The following is an 18,747-nucleotide window of genomic DNA, read 5'->3' on the forward strand; positions in this document are numbered from 1 at the left end:
CAGACAGTGGGGTGCTGCCATGCAGGGCCTTTAAGTATCACTAGAAAGGCACTCAAGAGCTTGTAGTTCTTAAACTGTTGTGTAATATTTGAGTCTGAGGCTATTATTTACTTAGAATCCCTGTGTTAATTTAAGTTTTGACAAGCTGGCTTACACTGGCAATGATAGTTGCTGTGGTTGGCTGGAATACCAAGTGCTGCATTTCACATCTATGCAAAACTAGTCAAAAGTGCCCTCGCGGAAATTCAGCTGCAGCAGATGCATCATGGAAACGTTTTCCCAAGGTATCACAGAGCCTTAACTACTCCTCCTTCCTCTTCATTTGTTATTTTTCTTTTTCCTGCCAGATTTATACAGTTCCTTTCGAATGAATACATTTTATTTATATTTATTGAATTTGAGGTTTTTGTATATTGGTTTTATGGTTGACGTACAACTAGTTCTGTATTTGAAAGTGCCTTTGCAGCTCGGAACCACAGCAACTATCACAAATAAGTTTATTATTTATTTTTTTATTGTATTTTTGTTGGGGGCGGGGTGGGGGGAACTTGTCAGCAGTTGCTGGTAAATGAAGAATTTAAAGAGGAAAATGTGTCAAAAATAGAAGTTTGTATAGATCTGTAAATAATTCTTTTTTTATTAATCACTGTGTATATTTGATTTATTAACTTAATAATCAAGAGCCTTAAAATATCATTCCTTTTTATTTATATGTATGTGTTTAGAGTTGAAGGTTTTTGATAGCATTGTAAGCTTGTGGCTTCTCTATTTCGAATTTATTTCCTTGTTACATGTTGCCTATATGCCAAAACTGAGGTGTTCGAAAATAGGTTATTTTTAATAGGACGGGCTCCCAGGCCTTGACGCTGGTTTCTGTACAATGTCCAACGTTTGAAACACCTTCCATAGTATCACTTTAAGACTATTTGTAAGTACTGACTGAGGCAGTTTAGAGAATTAGACTAGAACATTCTTTCTTTTTGTTTTGCTGCTTTAGACTTGAAACCCGAGTGACAGGCAGATCATCTGCTAAGAAGCAGTTTAAGGGAACAAAACTGAGCTATTACTTTATGTAGAGGAAATGTGAGTGGTTGCATGTACTGAAAGTATCCGATTAGCGTGTGAAGTTGGGAACACAGCAATCTTCTTTTGTAAATTCTAATTCTTTGTTTTTTCTCACCATGAATATGTAATACTGAACCACTTGTAGATTTGACTTTTTTTGTAATCTACTGCATTTAGGGAGTATTCTAATAAGCTAGTTGTTGAATACTTGAACAGTAGAATGTCCAGTAAGATCACTGTGTAGGTTTGCCATAGATTACACTGCCCGCCTTAACAAGTGAGGAAATCAAAGTGCTATTACGATGTTTAAGATCAAAAGGCTTATAAACATAGTCATCTCGGTGGTTAACCATTGAGATCATGAAGATACCTTGTATTGTGATATTAGTGTTATATGAAAATGCATCTTTGATGTGTTGTTCCTGGCAATAAATCTTGAAAAGTAATATTTATTAAATTTTTTGTATGAAAACATGAAAAAGCGTGGAGATTATTGAGCAGGGAGGCGCTCCTGCCACACTGCTGGGGCAGGGGCAGCTTTGTGCTTCCAGGACCTGCCACCCGTTTCCATGCAGTTGGGTTTTGTTAGCTGATTCCATGTTCCCTTCTGGTTCCCAGTCAGGTTGAAGGGGTTGGAAAGCAGCATGTCCCTTGTTCTCCATGTCTTTTGGCTAGTGGCCCTCTGTGTACTTCTAAGAATAGGAGGAGGATGATGTGACTGGAATTGTGCAATCAGTTTACTTTGCATGAGCCAATGAGCTCCCACCAGATAGTATCCAAATGTACGTAGCTAGGCAGGATCCAAACTGCTGACCTGGATGGGAAAGGATCCACAGATGATACTGATTTCTAATGGGCAAGAAGTGCTTGTAAAGCATAAAATAAACAAACTATTCAACACAATAGCTTTTAGTGCTGAACCAGCGCTGCCCCTCCCACCTCAGAGGGGCTGTGTGTGCCGGTTTGGGTTTGCTCTCTGATGGTCTACTCCTATTTTAGCATATTTTCTTGATAAGGCCGCAGCAGTGCTTTACAGGAAGGTTCTAGGACAGAGCTGGAGGAACAATTCGCTGTGGGTAAGAAATTCAGTTGAAACCCAAGTAGGGTTGAGTTGCTGTCTGTACTTGAGCTTAAACCAGCTAGTGCAAGGTTATGCTTCTTCATATGTATCTAGTAAAATATCTCTATTTATGTACTGTGATAGGAATACAATGAACACTAAACAAGATGACAGCAAGGCATCTCTGCCTTGTAGTTTCTTTACAGCTGAGTTAAAAACTCTGTTAAAATCTCTTTAGCGTTACTTCTTATTTCACACTCACTTTAACAGGAGACGTCAAACGTGCCACTATGCTGCCGTGACAGGGGACAGCTCTCCCTCCTCACAGTCACATGCCACAGAACTGAAATACTGGAGAATCATCAGTTGGCTGCCTGCTGAATGGGAAGTCAACAACATTGGCTTCATCTGACCACTTCCATAATTCCTCAAACAAATCCCAGGAGTATTTGTTTTCCTCTTTTTTCCCTGACATGTTGTGACCAAAAATGCCATTTAAAAGATAATAGAACCTTCCACCTGCCTCAGAAGTACAGAATGAATTGATTAACTAAATGCTTTCCTGTACTCAGTGTTGAAATTATCCATCATCCTGATGTCTGCTGTTCATGTAGGTCCCCAATGAGGCTGAAACAAACCACCTTTTCTAAATGACTGAAACATTTATACCTGAATTTATAGGAATAAATCTCAGCCTGTCTTCTATAATGCTAACTAAAAAAAAAATAGGGCTTTTGCTCGTCTTGGGAACTGGTATATGACAGGCTCCAGTGGAAACCTACGGAGGTGAATTCTAAATATAGAATTCATCATTTAACATAGTGCTAAATCTCTTTAGGTCGCTGGAGGCTCTATGTAGAGCAAAAGCTGGGCTCCTCCGGACTTGTCAAATCCTCAGTGCAGGACTCATTTATGCATTTCCAGCCTTTCCTGTGCTGTGAAGCACTGCACTGGCTGTGCAGAGGTTTTGTTACAGTGGAGTTTCCCCATACACCTCATTTCCACTGCCACCTCCCAGTGTTATAAACCCACAACCACACAGGGGAAGGGAAGAGAATGCTGTGAAATTGCTGTAATATCTTTAAATTACATCCTCATATGTCAGTGGTAGCTTCAAATTTTACACTGGTGAATAAATGTAACCCCAAACCAGGCTTCCAAAACCTGGAACCACCACCAAGATGGACACTGGTCTATGAACTGTTTTCCATTGTCATGGAAATAGACACGAGGCTGAATGCCTTCTCATCACAATACCAATTTTGTGGAACTTAAACTTTGCCAGTTTGCATCTTACTGCTCTGGGAAGATACATTCTGTTTAGTCAGGAGAAGTTTCCTGCTGTTAGTGTGTGTTCTTTGGATCCTTATTCATCTAAGAACTGGGAAAATGTGTGCTTCCTGAGCTGCCATTTAAACATGGGAGCTTTACAAAACAATAATGATGAAATTGCTCCCCTGAGCACCCTCAGCTTTGCTCTAGCTACAGCTAATGCAGCCTGTTGAATCTGGGTTTGGTTCAGCTGGAGCTGAACACAGCCACATCAAAGCCTCTGCACCTCCGCACCGAGAAGGCCCATCTTAAGCACAGGCAACTTGCAAAAGGTGCTGATGGTGCACCTTACATCAGCCTTGATGCCAATATATCCTTGTCACTCTTGGAAGAGCCTTGGGAACAGCTATTTCTGCATTGCTAATAGGAGCAAAGGACAGCCAGCAAGTGCTTGTACACCTGAGACCTAGGAAGTGAGAAACATAAACCAGTTAGAGCCTAAACACGAGACTAGAATCTTCAAGCAATTCTGCTGCTGAAGCTATTTGCCTTTCCACTGAATACACACTTAGAGCAGCAAACACACCTGCATAGAAATGGTTAATATTACCAATCAGCCCTTCACCACACTAGGGAATGCAGGAGGTCACACTCTCTGTATGGTTCAGCCTCTCCTCTTCAGCTATCGGGCTAAGGGGGCCCAGCTCTCCAGGGGCATCCACCACCACTCCTGCCCTTGGCAGAGTCCCTCTGGAACAAGTCACAGGGCAGAGGCTCAATGCTTTTATTAGTGTATGCAAAGATGAGAAGTTCTGACAAGGGAAGTACCAGATTCAGCCCTTTCCTCCCCAGAAGATGGAAGTGATTGCATAAGCTCACCCTCCCCTTTGAAATGGAGCAAGAATAGTTAAATACAAGATTTTTTTCAGCTTCCTCTTTTTCAGTATTGACACCAGTGGCTAATTCCAACTTCTGGGGGTGAGGAGAAAGAAGGCACTGAAGGTTCTGTCTGTTCTGTTGGCTCCTGGCTGGAGGTTCAGGTTAGCACTGGAGCAATGTGGTATCAGACAGAGCATCAGACCCAAGCTCCAGCTCCAGCCCAGCTCTTCCAGCGAGCGCCTTCTCTGTGATGTGCAAATTGTCCCTACCAATTTCTCTACAGGGTGGAGAAATACATCTCTACCCTTTTCATTCTAGCCCCACAGGATCATATTAATATTAAAAAGGGGAATGCCCATCTCTAGAATTACAGCTCAAGACACTTTTCTTTAAAGATCTGATGCACAAATTAAAAAGATAATTATTGTGGCAGCAAATGAAGCAGTTATGGAGGTGCATTAGCAATTCCTGCTGCTGGGGTTCTCTGTCTCCGCTACACTAAAGGATCTAACTGACAGAATGGAAGCAAATCAGTGAAATTTTCATTCAAAAAAGGTGCAGCATCAGCTTTCACAGGAACCAATTCCCAGCTCTGGAATTATTTATGGGGACAGTAAAGGAGATGGGATGGTGGAGATTAATTCCCTGGGTAATTTCCAGGTTTTAGCTGGAATGCCCTGTGACACTACATCATCTTCACAACTCTTCTATGATTTCTCAGCATCAGCCAACACCAAACAAACAAGAAGTGTCATCTAAAAATGTCACATTATGGCTATTGTGGAAAGGGCAAGGTCATGTGCTGACAGATTCCATTTTAATTATCTGGGAAAAAAAAGGGGAACAAGATGGGAAAACCATGTTCAAAAACACTTGAGTGAGTTGATGAAAGATCTGCAGCACAAGTTCCTTACCCAGCTTACCTGGAAGGAATTGCTTACCCTCAGTGCTGCACAACTGTCAAAATAAGCATATTCATATCCCTCCCAGGTTCAGCTGCAGAATGCTTTGATATCCCTTTGATGAAAGGCTCCATGTGCTGCTGTTTCCCCAGCCAGCATCTTCTTCACATCGGAGTTTGGATGCTATTTAATGCTTATTAGAGAAGAAAAAAGCAGAAAGCAAAGAAGCGAGGAGCGCCTTTTATTAAAGCTAATTTCTGAGGCCAACCCACACGTCCCACTGCTGGCTAAAAGCCTCTTGATACTATTAACTCTGTCTGCTCAAGCTTGCAATAGAGTGTTTTAATACAGCACGAAACCTTCTATTACATACTAGTATAGGCAAGGAGATAACTACTCCTAACATGCAATCTGGGACAGTCTAACTGTTTTACATCCTTCATATTCCAATTGCAAACAATCCATCTTTTTCCTTAGAAAGAATCCATTTTCCAGTCAAAACCCAATGAGACAGTGATATAAAGAGTCCATTCAGACCCAGGCAATGTGACCCACATGCAGAATGGTGGGAAGGAAGGAAGTTCACACTGACAAAATAAACACCTTCAAAAGGCTACTTAACACCTCACTCGTCACAACTTCGGGTTCTGAACATTCTCCTTTTTGGTTAGAAACAGGTGCTTTTGAAGTCCTTCAAGTCAAGTGTAACCCAGAAATGGTGCTGTGCAATTGTGCTGACACGCTAACATACACTTTGGACCCTAGTGAGCAGAACTACAACCTGATAACACCAGAGAGAGCAAAGCTTGTTGCTCACAATTAACTCCTGTGATAGTTAAAACCTTCCGACCGATCAACACTGTCCAAGGGAGATTTTACATCAGCCTGCTTCCTCTTTATAAATAAATAGGTAAAGGCTGGTCCAGCTTTTGATGTGTGTTTGAAGACAGAATTTCACTGAACAAGTATTTTAACTACTCAGATGTACAGAATAATGGATAATCTGCACATATTAGGAAGTGCCTTGGTAGGAAAGGACTGCTGCACTATCAGCAAACAGCACAGACCAAATTAACCAGATGATTCCCTAAAAACCCAAAACAACAGAGCTGGATTGGAATAGACAGTTACTTCTCTTGAAGACAAATGTATTTTTCAATGGAAACTTTAGCCAGTGTCAGATCTCCACATTTTGCAGAGCTCAAAGAAGCTCTGAAAATGAAAAAACCCAGCATATCAAACACAAGATTAAAAAAAAGAACCAAGAAATGGTTTCTGTGCTTCAGTGGCAGTTTCAGAACAGAACAGAGCCTTAAATATCTTTAGCTTTTAAGAGAAAGGTACATGAATGCTGCTCAGAAGCAAACTGGTAATAGAAAGCCACAGCCAAGACCTGCAAACTAATTTCACTCTAGCTCAGTTTCCAGCTTCTTTCCTTCTCCCCTCTCAGCCTGATTTCAGGAACACCAGGTTTGTCCTTCAAAAGCGAGATCACACTCTGCCAGTCACCTGGGTGCAGGTGGACTGTCGATAATGCAAAGGGTGAGAAGACGACCTCGGGCTTCAAGTACAGAGAGAACAAAAATACATGGTTAACAACCCAGCCTGGATGTCACACATCACATAAAGCACCCATAAGGGTTGCAAATGGGAAACTTGTTACAGTCCTGCTGCAGAGACAAAAGAATGGTTTCTAGCAGTGACACCATCTAAAATCCAGAAATTATCATGAATTCAAAGCTTTTTCCCTGAGTAATAGCATTTCTGACCCAAGAGGCAACTTTAACATATAACTAAGCTCTAAATACACAGCTACAAAGAGCCTAGGAACCTAACAGGTCAGTAATTACAGCGAGAATGAGGCAACTATGCACCTCTGAGAAGTCCCCTTGTATTTGTTCTGACTCTCTAGGCTCTAACACCTTTAATACATCTAGCCTAACATTTCTAACTGTTGCACCACAACGTGGACTCTTCATAAGGGACTGTAGTGATAGGACAAGGGGTAATGGGTTCAAACTGAAACAGGGGAAGTTTAGGTTAGATATAAGGAGGAAGTTCTTTACTGTAGGCACTGGAACACATTGCCCAAGAAGTTGTGAATGCTCCATCACTGTCAGTGTCAAGGCCAGGTTGGATGGAGTCTTGGGTGCCATGGCTTACTGCGAGGTGTCCCTGCCCATGGCAGGGGGGTTGGGCCTAGATGACCTTAATGCCCTTTCCAACCCAAATCATTCTATGATTGTAACTGTTAAAAGGAGGATGTTCCCACACTGTCAGTGAAGTGATTAAGTATCTAGTAACAGTATGTGATGATACCAAACTCTATGTGGTTGCCTTTGGTTTCTAATACTTCAGTTAAACGGATTAGGAGGAGAGGAAAAAGAAAGGAAGCATCAGAATCCCAAACTCTTCGCAGTAATAATTTGGGGCGTACTTGCTCAAGACCATCCACAGTATTCACAGATATAATCAGTGCATTCACCAGCTTGCAAAATCAAGCGTAAGGTCTTTTTCTTAACCACAACAAAATCAAAAGAAGCAACTGATTTTACAAACTCAATCTGCACCTGTTACTGCATAATCATCCAAACCTCTCCTGTAGGTACCTGTTACAACCAAGAGTATCATTACAAAGATCCAAGTAAAAGCAAAGTAGAAAAAATGGTAATTTAAAATTGCAGTCTGGAATATGTGCTTGTAGCATTTTTTATCACTTAGTCTACTGTAAGAACTTAAAGAGGCCCCCCAGAAAATCTATGCTGACTTTAATATATACTATGAAGTTATTCTATTTTAAATAGACTCATAGAATGGTTAAGCTTACTCTTACTTTTCTGATAAATTCTTAATTAAATGTCCTTATATCTCAAAATTTTAAGTCCATCAGAAAGGTGCTTTTTACTCTCTTCCTGGCCCAGGATCTCAAGCCCATGGAAGAGATGGCAGTAAACATACCTCAGGCTATACTTCCTCCAAACCCAGGTTCATTTGCAGCCTCGGTTTTGCTGTTACTAAGAAAGTCCTTTCTGCAGAGCCTGAAGACTAGTAAGCAGGAGCAACCTGACTGCAAGGCCCTGTGAGACACATCATGCAAACAGGCTGAAAGAAAAAAGAGAAAATGTCTTCTGGAAGGTATGCAGAACCTTTTTCACTTACAGCAAAAGAAGAAAGGATTTACAGCAGAAAGATGCTGTTCCATTAGTAGTGTCTTGCTGTCAACTGCCAAGCTGCTAACTCTCTTAAGGACCTGCATTGCACTACCAACTCGAGCGCTTGTGGATGTGAATATCCTTCTGAAACTAAATGAGAATATGTCAGTAGGATTGTTTAAAATTGCTTCACATAAAGTATCTGTGGTCAAAATGATTTGAAGAGAACGATAAAACCGCTTATAATTTTATTCTGAATATATAAAAAGATAAGCATGAAATAAAAAGTTACATTTCCTTAGGTAATTCACATATATGTTACAAAAGCAGTATGAAAAAGCACTGTGCAATTAAAAATTACCTGTATCTTACAGTAACAAGTAAGTCTGTTCCCATATAAAGAACTCTTCACAACAGCAAGGTCTGCACATCCAGGTGACTGCATATATAAAACAATAATCATTTCTCCAAAGGCTGAATGCACGATCACTTGTATCCACAGCTTGGGCTAGGAATAAATGTTCACATCAAAACTGCAGAAGCAGAAACTGTAGTTATTTTGAAACCCCTCTGAAAAGGTGGGCCTTGAGTTATCAGCAACATTAAATCCTGGTTAAAGTTTTATTTGAAATGAGCTCAGTTTGTCTTACTTGTAAAGATCATGTGAATAAACCATGGCCTAATGCAGAGAGAAAGGAAGAATTAATTTTTACTAAAACAGTGTCCTGAAACAAGCAAAACACTGAATCACTGCAGCTGCTAACAGATCACAAAAGTGGGTTTAACTTGGGCTGTCATCAGCTGATACGACTTTTTAATAGTATTGAAACATACACACATCAAAAATATTGTCTGGTAAATATTACTGTATAAAAGATTTTTCTATAAATACTACCCTGGGTTGTACAATATTAATGTCTAATCCCTAAAGAATTACCTTCATTAGAATTATGACTAAGATACTCAGTTACTTAAATTCTCTTTAACAGTTTTATCTCATTTTTACTGTGTATTTTGATTATTTTTGTTTTGAATTGCTTCCTACTTTTTCCATATCCTTTCCAAACACAAGTTTGGCTGTCCACCCACGTTGTCAAGGTAGTATTTCAGACTTTATGACTTTTTAAGCCTTCGTAGTTTTAACTTCCTGAGACCATTTTCAACGTCTTTTTTTCTTTTCTGGCTAAGCTTCTCTGTATGCACAGGCTGCAGATCTATACATGATGGTGGCATCACAACTTCAGTGGTTGTGCTTGGCTCATTTTGGCTTGTCTGTGCTATACTATTCCTCACAGAAAGAGGCTGGGAGAGGTTTTTTCTTAGTGACTCCTCATCAGATGCAGCTTTTGTCATGTCTTGCTTAGAAAACAACCCGGAATTAAGTGAGGTCTTCTCCTCCAAGAATGGACCTAAACAACCATCATCACACTTACTCATCTCCGCATTGCTAGGAATTAAAGGAGTCCCTTCAGAGGATACTTTTCCGAAACGCTCTAGCTTTTCTTCTGGACTACAGGTCTTCTGTTGAGCCTGTATTCTGATCACTTTTCGACTTTGCTTTGGATCTAGCAATGCTGACTCAGAGCTACAAGGAGAGTTCTCGCTCAGAAGACTTGACTTCAACGACTTCACAGAGCAAGGTTTTTGCTGGCTGCTAACACCATCTGGCTGTCTCTGATTAACATTATTTTCCAGCTCTAAAACAGGAAGCTCCAAGTTGCTCTCAATTGTATTTGTGCAGTCCTTTAGAAGTCCTGGACTCCTACACGTCATTTCAGATTGAGGGCTGAGAGAAGTCTGACAGTCGTTCTTTCTGTTCACTGTTTGCGAGTCCACTGAGCCAAGGGACACCTTCTTGGAGTCCTTGCTGATCTGAGGTTTGCTTGTGTTACTCTTCTTCAGTTTTGTCCTTTTCACACTGCAATAAAAAGGAATTTTGTTCTTAAATCAATCTTCCCTTCTTACAGACTCTGAAGCACCACTAGGACAACCCTCTTTCCAAACATGGAAAAATCTCCTGTATATCATCTTGACAAGCAGTAATGTTTGTCTAGTGTGGATAATATCAAGTGTTATCCATCTGATTTTCCACTGCACTAGGGGAACCCTATTTATTAATGACTAAGCTATGAAGGAGTTCACATTCTATTCCAAGAGGCAGAACTAGATTCATTACAGATGTTAAAGGTCAATGCAGCATAAGTATATTGAATTCCTTCCCAAACTGGCTAGATAAAATAGCATTTCATAAGTGCCTGAACGATTTCAAACCATTCCTATATATTCAGATGCATAATGTGTACCTAAAGAATACAGGGAGGCAGGCAGGGAGAGGCAGCATGCGCCTCTCTATGTGAGAGCTTCTAATCTCTATTTTTGAATGTTCCTCTGGAATTTTTCCCAGGCCATTTCAAAGCATTACTTTAAAGTTAACCACTACTTATCTAGTATCAAGCCTGTTCATCTGCAAGGACTTAGGCTATGCAAGTAGATGATATTCTCAAAGGAATTATATAGGAAAATGGGATCACAAGGGACCTGATGGAGTGTCAGCACATAAACACTCCTCAGCAGTGTGTTACCTATGCATCTACATTTCGCATAGGCTGTAAGATTAACTTAATGCACAAGTCCCGAAGCTGCATTTTCAGTCTACAGATATTACTGCAGATTATCCCAGGCTGAGACCACTCTCTGCTGCTCTGCTGATGCTGAGCAGCATATCTAACTCTTCAGAAAAAGGGCTCTTGCAAATCACGCAGAAGCTGGCGTATCTCCAAATCTAATCTAATTTCTAAAGACAACACAGATGAGACAGCATGGGTAAAAAGAAAAGCTGCCAGGGTTCACAGCAAATGCCTGATTTTGCAGCTGATTTGGGGCTACTGGCAACTTGCACAAAAACAGCACCCTGGTACAGCAGAGGACCAGTGTAATGTTCAGCTGATCAATTAACCCTCCCCATCCACTACACCAGGGACACCCTTTAACTGTGAGAAAAGATACAGACTAGTATCATGGTACAGTGCAGACTCTCACAATGAGCAAAAAAATATATCTACAAAGTGTTTTGCACCAGATTCAAACATCACGTATTTATTTTGGCTCAGGGTTTCATTCAAGGAAAAAAACACCCTGTTTTGATTCTGCCTAGCGCTATGTGAGATATCTATGTGGGTTGTAATAGCTTTTTTCATGCCATGCAAAACAACAATGATCATTTTATGTGCTCATCCACGCTGGAGTAAGTAGTCTTGTAGTTATCTGAAATAATATTTTGTAAAGGAGATCATATTATCTGAAATTTTATTACATGGGCTAGATTCCATTTATCCAAATTTTACCAGACTATAAATTTAACACCTTAGAAAGAAGAGTGACATACATTTCTTTCAAGATGCCTTGCTTTATTTGTTCATTCAGACTAATCTCCACCTTCTTGTTCTCAGAAGATTCAGTAAAATATTCAGACGTCCCATTGGGAAGTTCTTCTTTCTGCTCCAAAAGAAAACACAGGTTTAAAACATGACACACCAAGCTATGATTATTCAACATAAAGCTCCATTTCTAATACCAAGACTTACAGATGTTCTTTATTATTTTGATCTGAGCAGTCTAAGAGAATTATTTTTCATCTTTTAATATTGGGGTGTCTAGTCAGTTCCCTCCCCGTCAGACTCCCAACAAACGTATTTCATATGCTAAATTATCCCGCAAACAAACAAGACTGTAATGTAAAGGACGTAGCTTTCCAAACCCTCTGAGGAAACTGTTGGCAAATATTTGACATCTTTGTGGCTCAAACTGTGACAAATGCCAGGAATCTCTCTTGCAGACAGGAGCATGTTTGTCAGCCTTTTTTCTGAAGAGACTGACTGGCGCAGCGGTCTATACACTTATTCTCAGAAGAATTCCCATGATTTTCCATACTTACAAAAAAATAAGACAGAGTTTATTTACACATTTCAGGAGGCAAGGGTTAAAACTTTTAATACTAACTTTCAAATGCTCACAGCTTGGAGTGGTTGGCTACTACAGGACAACAAGGGAATTCTTTCTGGTCTCAGCTAACAGCAGCACTATGGTTTTATATAATATGTGATCGGGGCAAGAGGGAGGGAAGGAAAATGCTCTTTTTCTTCAAGCTGTGAGCATTTCCTTTCACAATGAAGCAATCTCAGTCAGAGCAGGGCCAGTTCCTGACTTCACTATCAAAAACCATATACTCAAAAAAAAAAGTACTACTTCAGAGGCTATGGAGAGAAAAAAATGCGGCAACACTCGAGAAGGGGCTTTGTGCATCTCCTTTTCTTGATATCACTTTTCTCCATCAGCCTGCATGATGCAGCTTCTGACTGGAGCTTATCAAATGGAGGCAGTGCTTATTTATGCCCTTGCTCCACACTGTGAAGCTGGCACATGAACCAGGTGGTACAAAAGAAGCAAAGGAAGTAGAGAAAGACTGCGGAGGCACAAGACCAAAGCATGTACATGACCGCTGCCTGGAACACCTCTAAACCTGTCACTTAAAGGTGCTGAAGCCCTGCCCATTTTTATTTGTATTTCTATTTTAAAGGAGAGGGGATAAACCTCACTGCTCTTTCCAGAAGACTAAGCCAGTCAAAACAACTTCCTGTTTTCTAAGCAGAAAAAGGGTAGTCAGGCAATGAAATCAAGCTATTTTGACAGTTTCAGAAAGACCTTACAGCTGTCCTGAGCCCTCCTTTCAGAGGCAATTATGCAAACTTCTTTGTGTGTACTGATAGATGCAAGTTCTGTTCACTAATGGTGCAACGTGTGTTTACAGCAGGCAGAAAACACATGGGACATACATACATGCAGTGTGATTTCAACCTCAGAAATCAAGCCTAACTAGTTTATTCTGAGAGATTAATTGCTGCTTCTATTCTAGCTAGAGGTATGGGCTCCCCTAACTTGACTAAATACGTTTTCATCATATTTTGTAAACTATTCAAGAAGGGAGTATCAGTATCATAAGTACTTGAGAGCTCTGCTAATTTTAAGAGAAGACACTCTTAACCGTAACAACTGTAGAAACTATTTGAATTTCCAGTAACATTCGCACAACTCAGCCTGAAGGATCTTGCACAATCCCTCTGCTGCAAAGCAGCTGGAGAGCACTCTTACTTAGCCAGAGAACAGAAGCATTTGAGTTTCTGCTTTATGGTAACCAGTGAGGCTAATTCTATTAAATCTTCTTCAAGTCTCCACACAGTGGATCATGATAGGATTGCCACTCCATTGAGGCAACTCTGGTAGATGTGGTAAGCAATGTGATGTACAAAATCCAGAGGGCTGGGGACAGCTCCTGTCCACAGGTACTCACTACTGCAGGTAAGTAAGAAACCTCAGTTCTGACTTGCATCTGATTATGAACAGTGCATGATTGTTGCCTGGAGTGTACCATCACACCAGGGTGTCAAGAACAGACCCTGAAGAGAGGCAAAGATGACAAAGCTCTGTCACTTGTGAGTTGAGTCAGACTGGAGTTAATGGTCCAGAGTTGTAGGGTAACACATTCCCTCACTACGTCATCATCAACCTTTTATTTTGGTTTCAAGCAACTTATCACATAAAGCAGTGACAGAAAAGGGTTAAGGCATTAAAAAAATTAAAAATCAAAATGATTTATATGTGAAACACTTCTGAACATGCCCTCTAAGTACAGTAGATTTTCCCCTCGGAACCACACCCTGTAAGTGCTGTATTTTGAGAGCTGAACAATTAACATAAGGCATATGAGTCAGTCTTTGAAAGACTCTGTGGGAACCAGAGAGCCTTTTGCTATTAGGAGTGATGTAAACTCCCTAAGGCTGGAATAAGTCCACAATAGAAGGCAGAGAGAGTCATAAATAACAACAATGGGCACCCCATATACTACTAAGACACTCAGCCATTATTGGTGATACTTCCTTTATTTTCTTTATTAGACTTAATAATTTTAGTTAATTAAAAAAAATAAAACAACATTGCCTGTTTTGAGAATACTATTTATTTCCTATGGGAACTTTGGGACTTGTCAAGGAAAGAAAAAAACCTAATCTGCTCTCATCCTGTCTAGTAATCCCAAATTCCTTTTAGGCAGTGAAATAATTAAAGAAAAATATTCCAGGCATAAAAAGGAGGACAGCAGAAGCAGACATCATATAAACAACGACACCATGACAGAGAAAAACGTCAAAGCTCAGCCAGACTTGTGACTTGACTCTGAAAGAGCTGCAGGGAGGTGGGATTGCTGCTAACAAATTAAAACCACATTTCTTGGCAAATTGTTAAAGACAGACATATTTACATTTGTACAGAGACTGGGTGGGCACAAAAGATTAAAATGCTTCTTTAGCCCTTGAACTGCCAAGTTCTACTAGAAATATGTGCTCTTAAAATCCTAGGGTAAGCTCGCTCCTTTTTGTCACTAAAACTCAGCAAAGAAGCGCCTCCAGAAATGGAGGTTGTTACTGCTCGAGACCTGCTCGTAACACTGGCCTCCCAAAACCTGGTTTTAAGATCCTTAGTACTTACTCAAAGAGTTGTTTGGGTGAAAAGTAAAATCCTGTATTAAGACCTAGAGAAAAACTTTATTCTTTTACTATCTTACTCAACTTACTATCTCACTCAAAATGAAGAGGAAACCCTCAAAACATAAAAGCGGTGACTGCCATCTGCAGCTCTCTCCAAGACAGCTGAATTCAGCAATACAGCATTAAATATCTGGAAAAGAATTACGCATGGATGTGGCACTTGTGAGGAATCCTCACAACTTCTTATCATGAAGAATCACAGAATGGTTAAGAGAGGGAAAGAGTTGGCTTTTCACTGATACTCATGCAATATTGGTTTTAATGTCTTTTTCAGTTTATTGGTGGGGATGCTGGGTTGAAAGAAAACTTTCCAAAGTGACCAATGCTGCCACCTTTCCCACCTCCCATTTAGTTCCATACTTTCTAGCTGTCTCTCTTCTTAGGGTAACAGTTGCACATGCTTCTGTACCAATAAAGTCACACTAAGGGATAATTAAATCTCGTGCCTGGTTAACACAAAAAAACCCAACAAAACACAATAAAATACATACTGTTTCTGAATTGCATTTATCAATGTGGCCCAACTTGCTCATCAAAAACACTTAATAGGAAACATCAGTGGGTCCAATAAATCAAATATAGTGTTGGAGTGGCATGTGGGAGGGAACTCTGAATACAATAATGTAGACAAAGCAGTGAAATAAATTATTGTCTCAGCACACACAAGTGAATAAAATTAGCACAATGAATCAGAGAGAAACACTTATTTAGAGGAACTTTATGTAAGCTTGCAATTGCATGGTTTCTTTTAATGTCACTCTGAGCTCCACCATCTAAGATAGCCTTTAGGTTTCAGAACAGTTATAAGAGATGACTGGCAGATCAGAGAGGTCAGACAGGACTCTTTCCAATCTGATAAACAGAAAACGGCTCCTAAAGCAAGTGAGGGGCTTGGCAGGGAACGACGAATCAGGTACCATAAATCTAACTGATAGAAAATTGACAGAGGCAGGACTTTGGGTCTAGTCTTCTGCCCTCTCCCATCCCACATGAAGGAAAAGCTTCCCACAACTTCATGATGCAAATTTTTATGCGTTTCCAATATAGTGATGCATCTGTCCTAGCAATTCTACTTACGAATTCCTACCACATCATAAACATTCATAGATGTCTTCCAAGCACAGAAATAGTGGATACTATTCTCAACCTGAAATACAGTTCTTTGATCGAACTTGCAGAATATTGCTCTACAATTTAAAGCGGACTGTTCTGCTCTGTATGTAAGTTCCAGTAAAAAGCATTGAGGATCATTCCATGTTACACATGGGAGTACTGATTTTTCATTTGAAACAGGTAATTTCAGGGAATGCAGGTTGTTTAAAAATACCATTCTTTTCAAGAAATTTAAGAAATAACCAGAGAAAAATGCATCTTTCGGGCGAGGAGAAAAACTGTACAACCTACCCTTGGCCTAGCACAGAGTGGAAAATCTCCTGGATCATAGTCTTCATTATCTAGTACAAAATTCATTTTGATTTAACACCATGGATCTTAACTATTAAGTTTTTGCTTGTCAAGAGTCTGTACTATTTAGTTCAAGAGTTGGCCCAATCTGTTAAAGCCTTTGTGATACACATTCCACTTTCTCCTTTCTCAAACTATGAGGTGTGAACCTGGGTTTCTCACTCAATACATAAGTCTTGGCAATTCCAAACATTCCAAAGGTCCCCAAAGCATCATCAGATTAGCTTAAAGCATCTGACTTCTATGAGGAAAATGTTTGCTGTTGAAGTGTTTTGTTTGGAATTTAATTGAGAAATTCAGTTCTCTGGGTTTGCATTTGAACACTTGCTAGATAACAGAAAATGGGAAAACACGCTGTAAATGGTATAAACCAAATAAATTGTGGTACTGCATAGAAAAACTAAAGTTGCAGGGAGACCATTGTAAATATTGATACACATCTGAAACGCAGATAGCAAGAACATCTGTAACACTTTCTATAGCCACAGAAGGTGCTTCTGAAACAAATTACTATTTACATACTGAGAAGCACGTGAGACATGCTCTGTGTATTTGCTTGAAGGCAAAAAGCCTTAAAATTAATGTTAAGTAATTAAGCTATTAATCATTCTGATTTTATATGCTGATGCTACAAGACTCTATCTTCAGAGAAAGTGTCCACTGATAAGAAACAGAGGCAGAAGCAATAGCTTTGCAACCAAAGTAACTTAATGACACTGAAGAAAAATGTAGAGCATATTAATGATGAATCTTTAGGTTTTTAAGAAAAACAAGGTCTAGTCTTTTACAGCAATTTTAAGGTTCCTGCTTCTAGGAGTTATAAAAGAGGACATGCAAGATATATATGTGATATACTTTTAAAGACTTCTTTATAAAATAAGAAGATACCCATTTTATGTGGAGCTCAATCCCTTTATCCAACTTACAAACCATGAGGGAAGGAATCTACTACTTGGTTGTCCCAAGTAGCTGAAAAAACAAGGCACTCCTGTAATCCCATACTACAGCTTTTAACACTCTGACATGAGGATCCTCTATCTACCTACGAAATCTAAAGGGGTATCAGATCCAACCAGCAGAGATATCTAAACACCTATCAGTAACAGTGAAGTACACTTTGTATTTATCCTTCCAGATGGGTTATATGACATACCAGAATACTGCTTAGAGTACATAATGCATACAACAACATGATTCATATACTTAAAATTCAATTGTTACAGAAAAATGTGGAAAAAAGAGCACATCAATTTTAAAACCAACTGTTCTCTTTATACAATCACAGTAGTGTTTAACATCTGTAGGAGATCTCGGAAAGAATAACTAATACTCTTGATCTTGCTGGTTATACGGAAGCAAAATATGTAAAATAGGCAGAATTGCACAGCTCAGGAGACAATCATTGTTCAACAATTTAGTCAATGTTTTAGCTTAGTTTCCAAACCAAACACCACCACCCTGAAAATCCCCAACATTTCTGGGCTCACACTGCGGGATCTGTCCCTCCAAATAATTTCAGATCATGACAAATTATTCAGAAATTCTTCTGGTGAACTTTATCATCCCATATATCAGCTTACTGTCCAGTCAAGTTATGAAATTCCTATTAGTTGTAACAGATTTCTGCAATAGGTTAAGGTAGAGATTGCTCTTTCAAACAATTAAAAACATTCCTCAAATACTCTTTCTTCAACAGAAACACAGAGAATTATTACCAAAAAATGAAGTAATGAATATGCTTTAGGTCCCAGAGTCATCAAAACCTCACAGATGCACAGCAGCTAAATCAAACCTTTAGCTTGCTGCAGCTCTAACCATTATCGCTGCCAGCTTTCTACCATGCCTCTTTTCTGGAGGTGCCCGTCCTCTCAAAGTCTGCAGAAAGAACACCATTCAGTGCAAAGTCTGGAATCTCAGCTCACATCCGCATTAACCACCAGCATAAAATGTGACAGCAAGAGAGCGAGAGGGGAGAGGAAAATAGGGAGGTGAAAGGATGATGACAGATGATAATATCTTAAATTACCACAAGGCATTGACAAATGAGATGTTGTGAATGCTGCTAAGTAGTTACATTTAACTCAACTGAAGCACTCATATAAGAAGCAACTACCAAAATCAGTAAAAGATTACCCAATTTGTCCTTACTTTTTGAAGATTGCTTCATATGGAAATAATTTTATGTGCTTAATCATTTATAGTGCAGTTCCAGGACCTTCTGTATTTCTGCTATCCTTCATCTGGATTTTGCACAATGAGAGGTACATAATCTTCTACTGAAGAGGTATTCAACTTATTTATTGGCTTTAAGACAATTTAAGTATTACTTTTAATTTCTTTCCCTATATACTCTA

The 18,747-nt window shown here is 39.6% G+C and overlaps 1 protein-coding gene across 2 annotated transcripts in view; it reads right to left on the reverse strand.

The window, feature by feature from the left end:
- Nucleotides 1-8,680: 8,680 nt before the first annotated feature.
- Nucleotides 8,681-18,747, reverse strand: part of SLX4IP (SLX4 interacting protein) — an 81,036-nt gene continuing 70,969 nt past the window's right edge. For both annotated transcript variants that reach the window (XM_080616841.1, XM_080616842.1), the window contains 2 exons: nt 11,716-11,825; nt 8,681-10,248 (listed from right to left, as the gene is read on the reverse strand). In XM_080616841.1, the coding sequence (XP_080472967.1) occupies nt 9,444-10,248; nt 11,716-11,825 (915 nt within the window). In that variant the 3' untranslated portion in view covers nt 8,681-9,443. The remainder of the gene's footprint in view (nt 10,249-11,715; nt 11,826-18,747) is intronic.

This window comes from Psittacula echo, assembly GCF_963264785.1.
Source record: "Psittacula echo genome assembly, chromosome: 4".
Taxonomy (NCBI): domain Eukaryota; kingdom Metazoa; phylum Chordata; class Aves; order Psittaciformes; family Psittacidae; genus Psittacula; species Psittacula echo.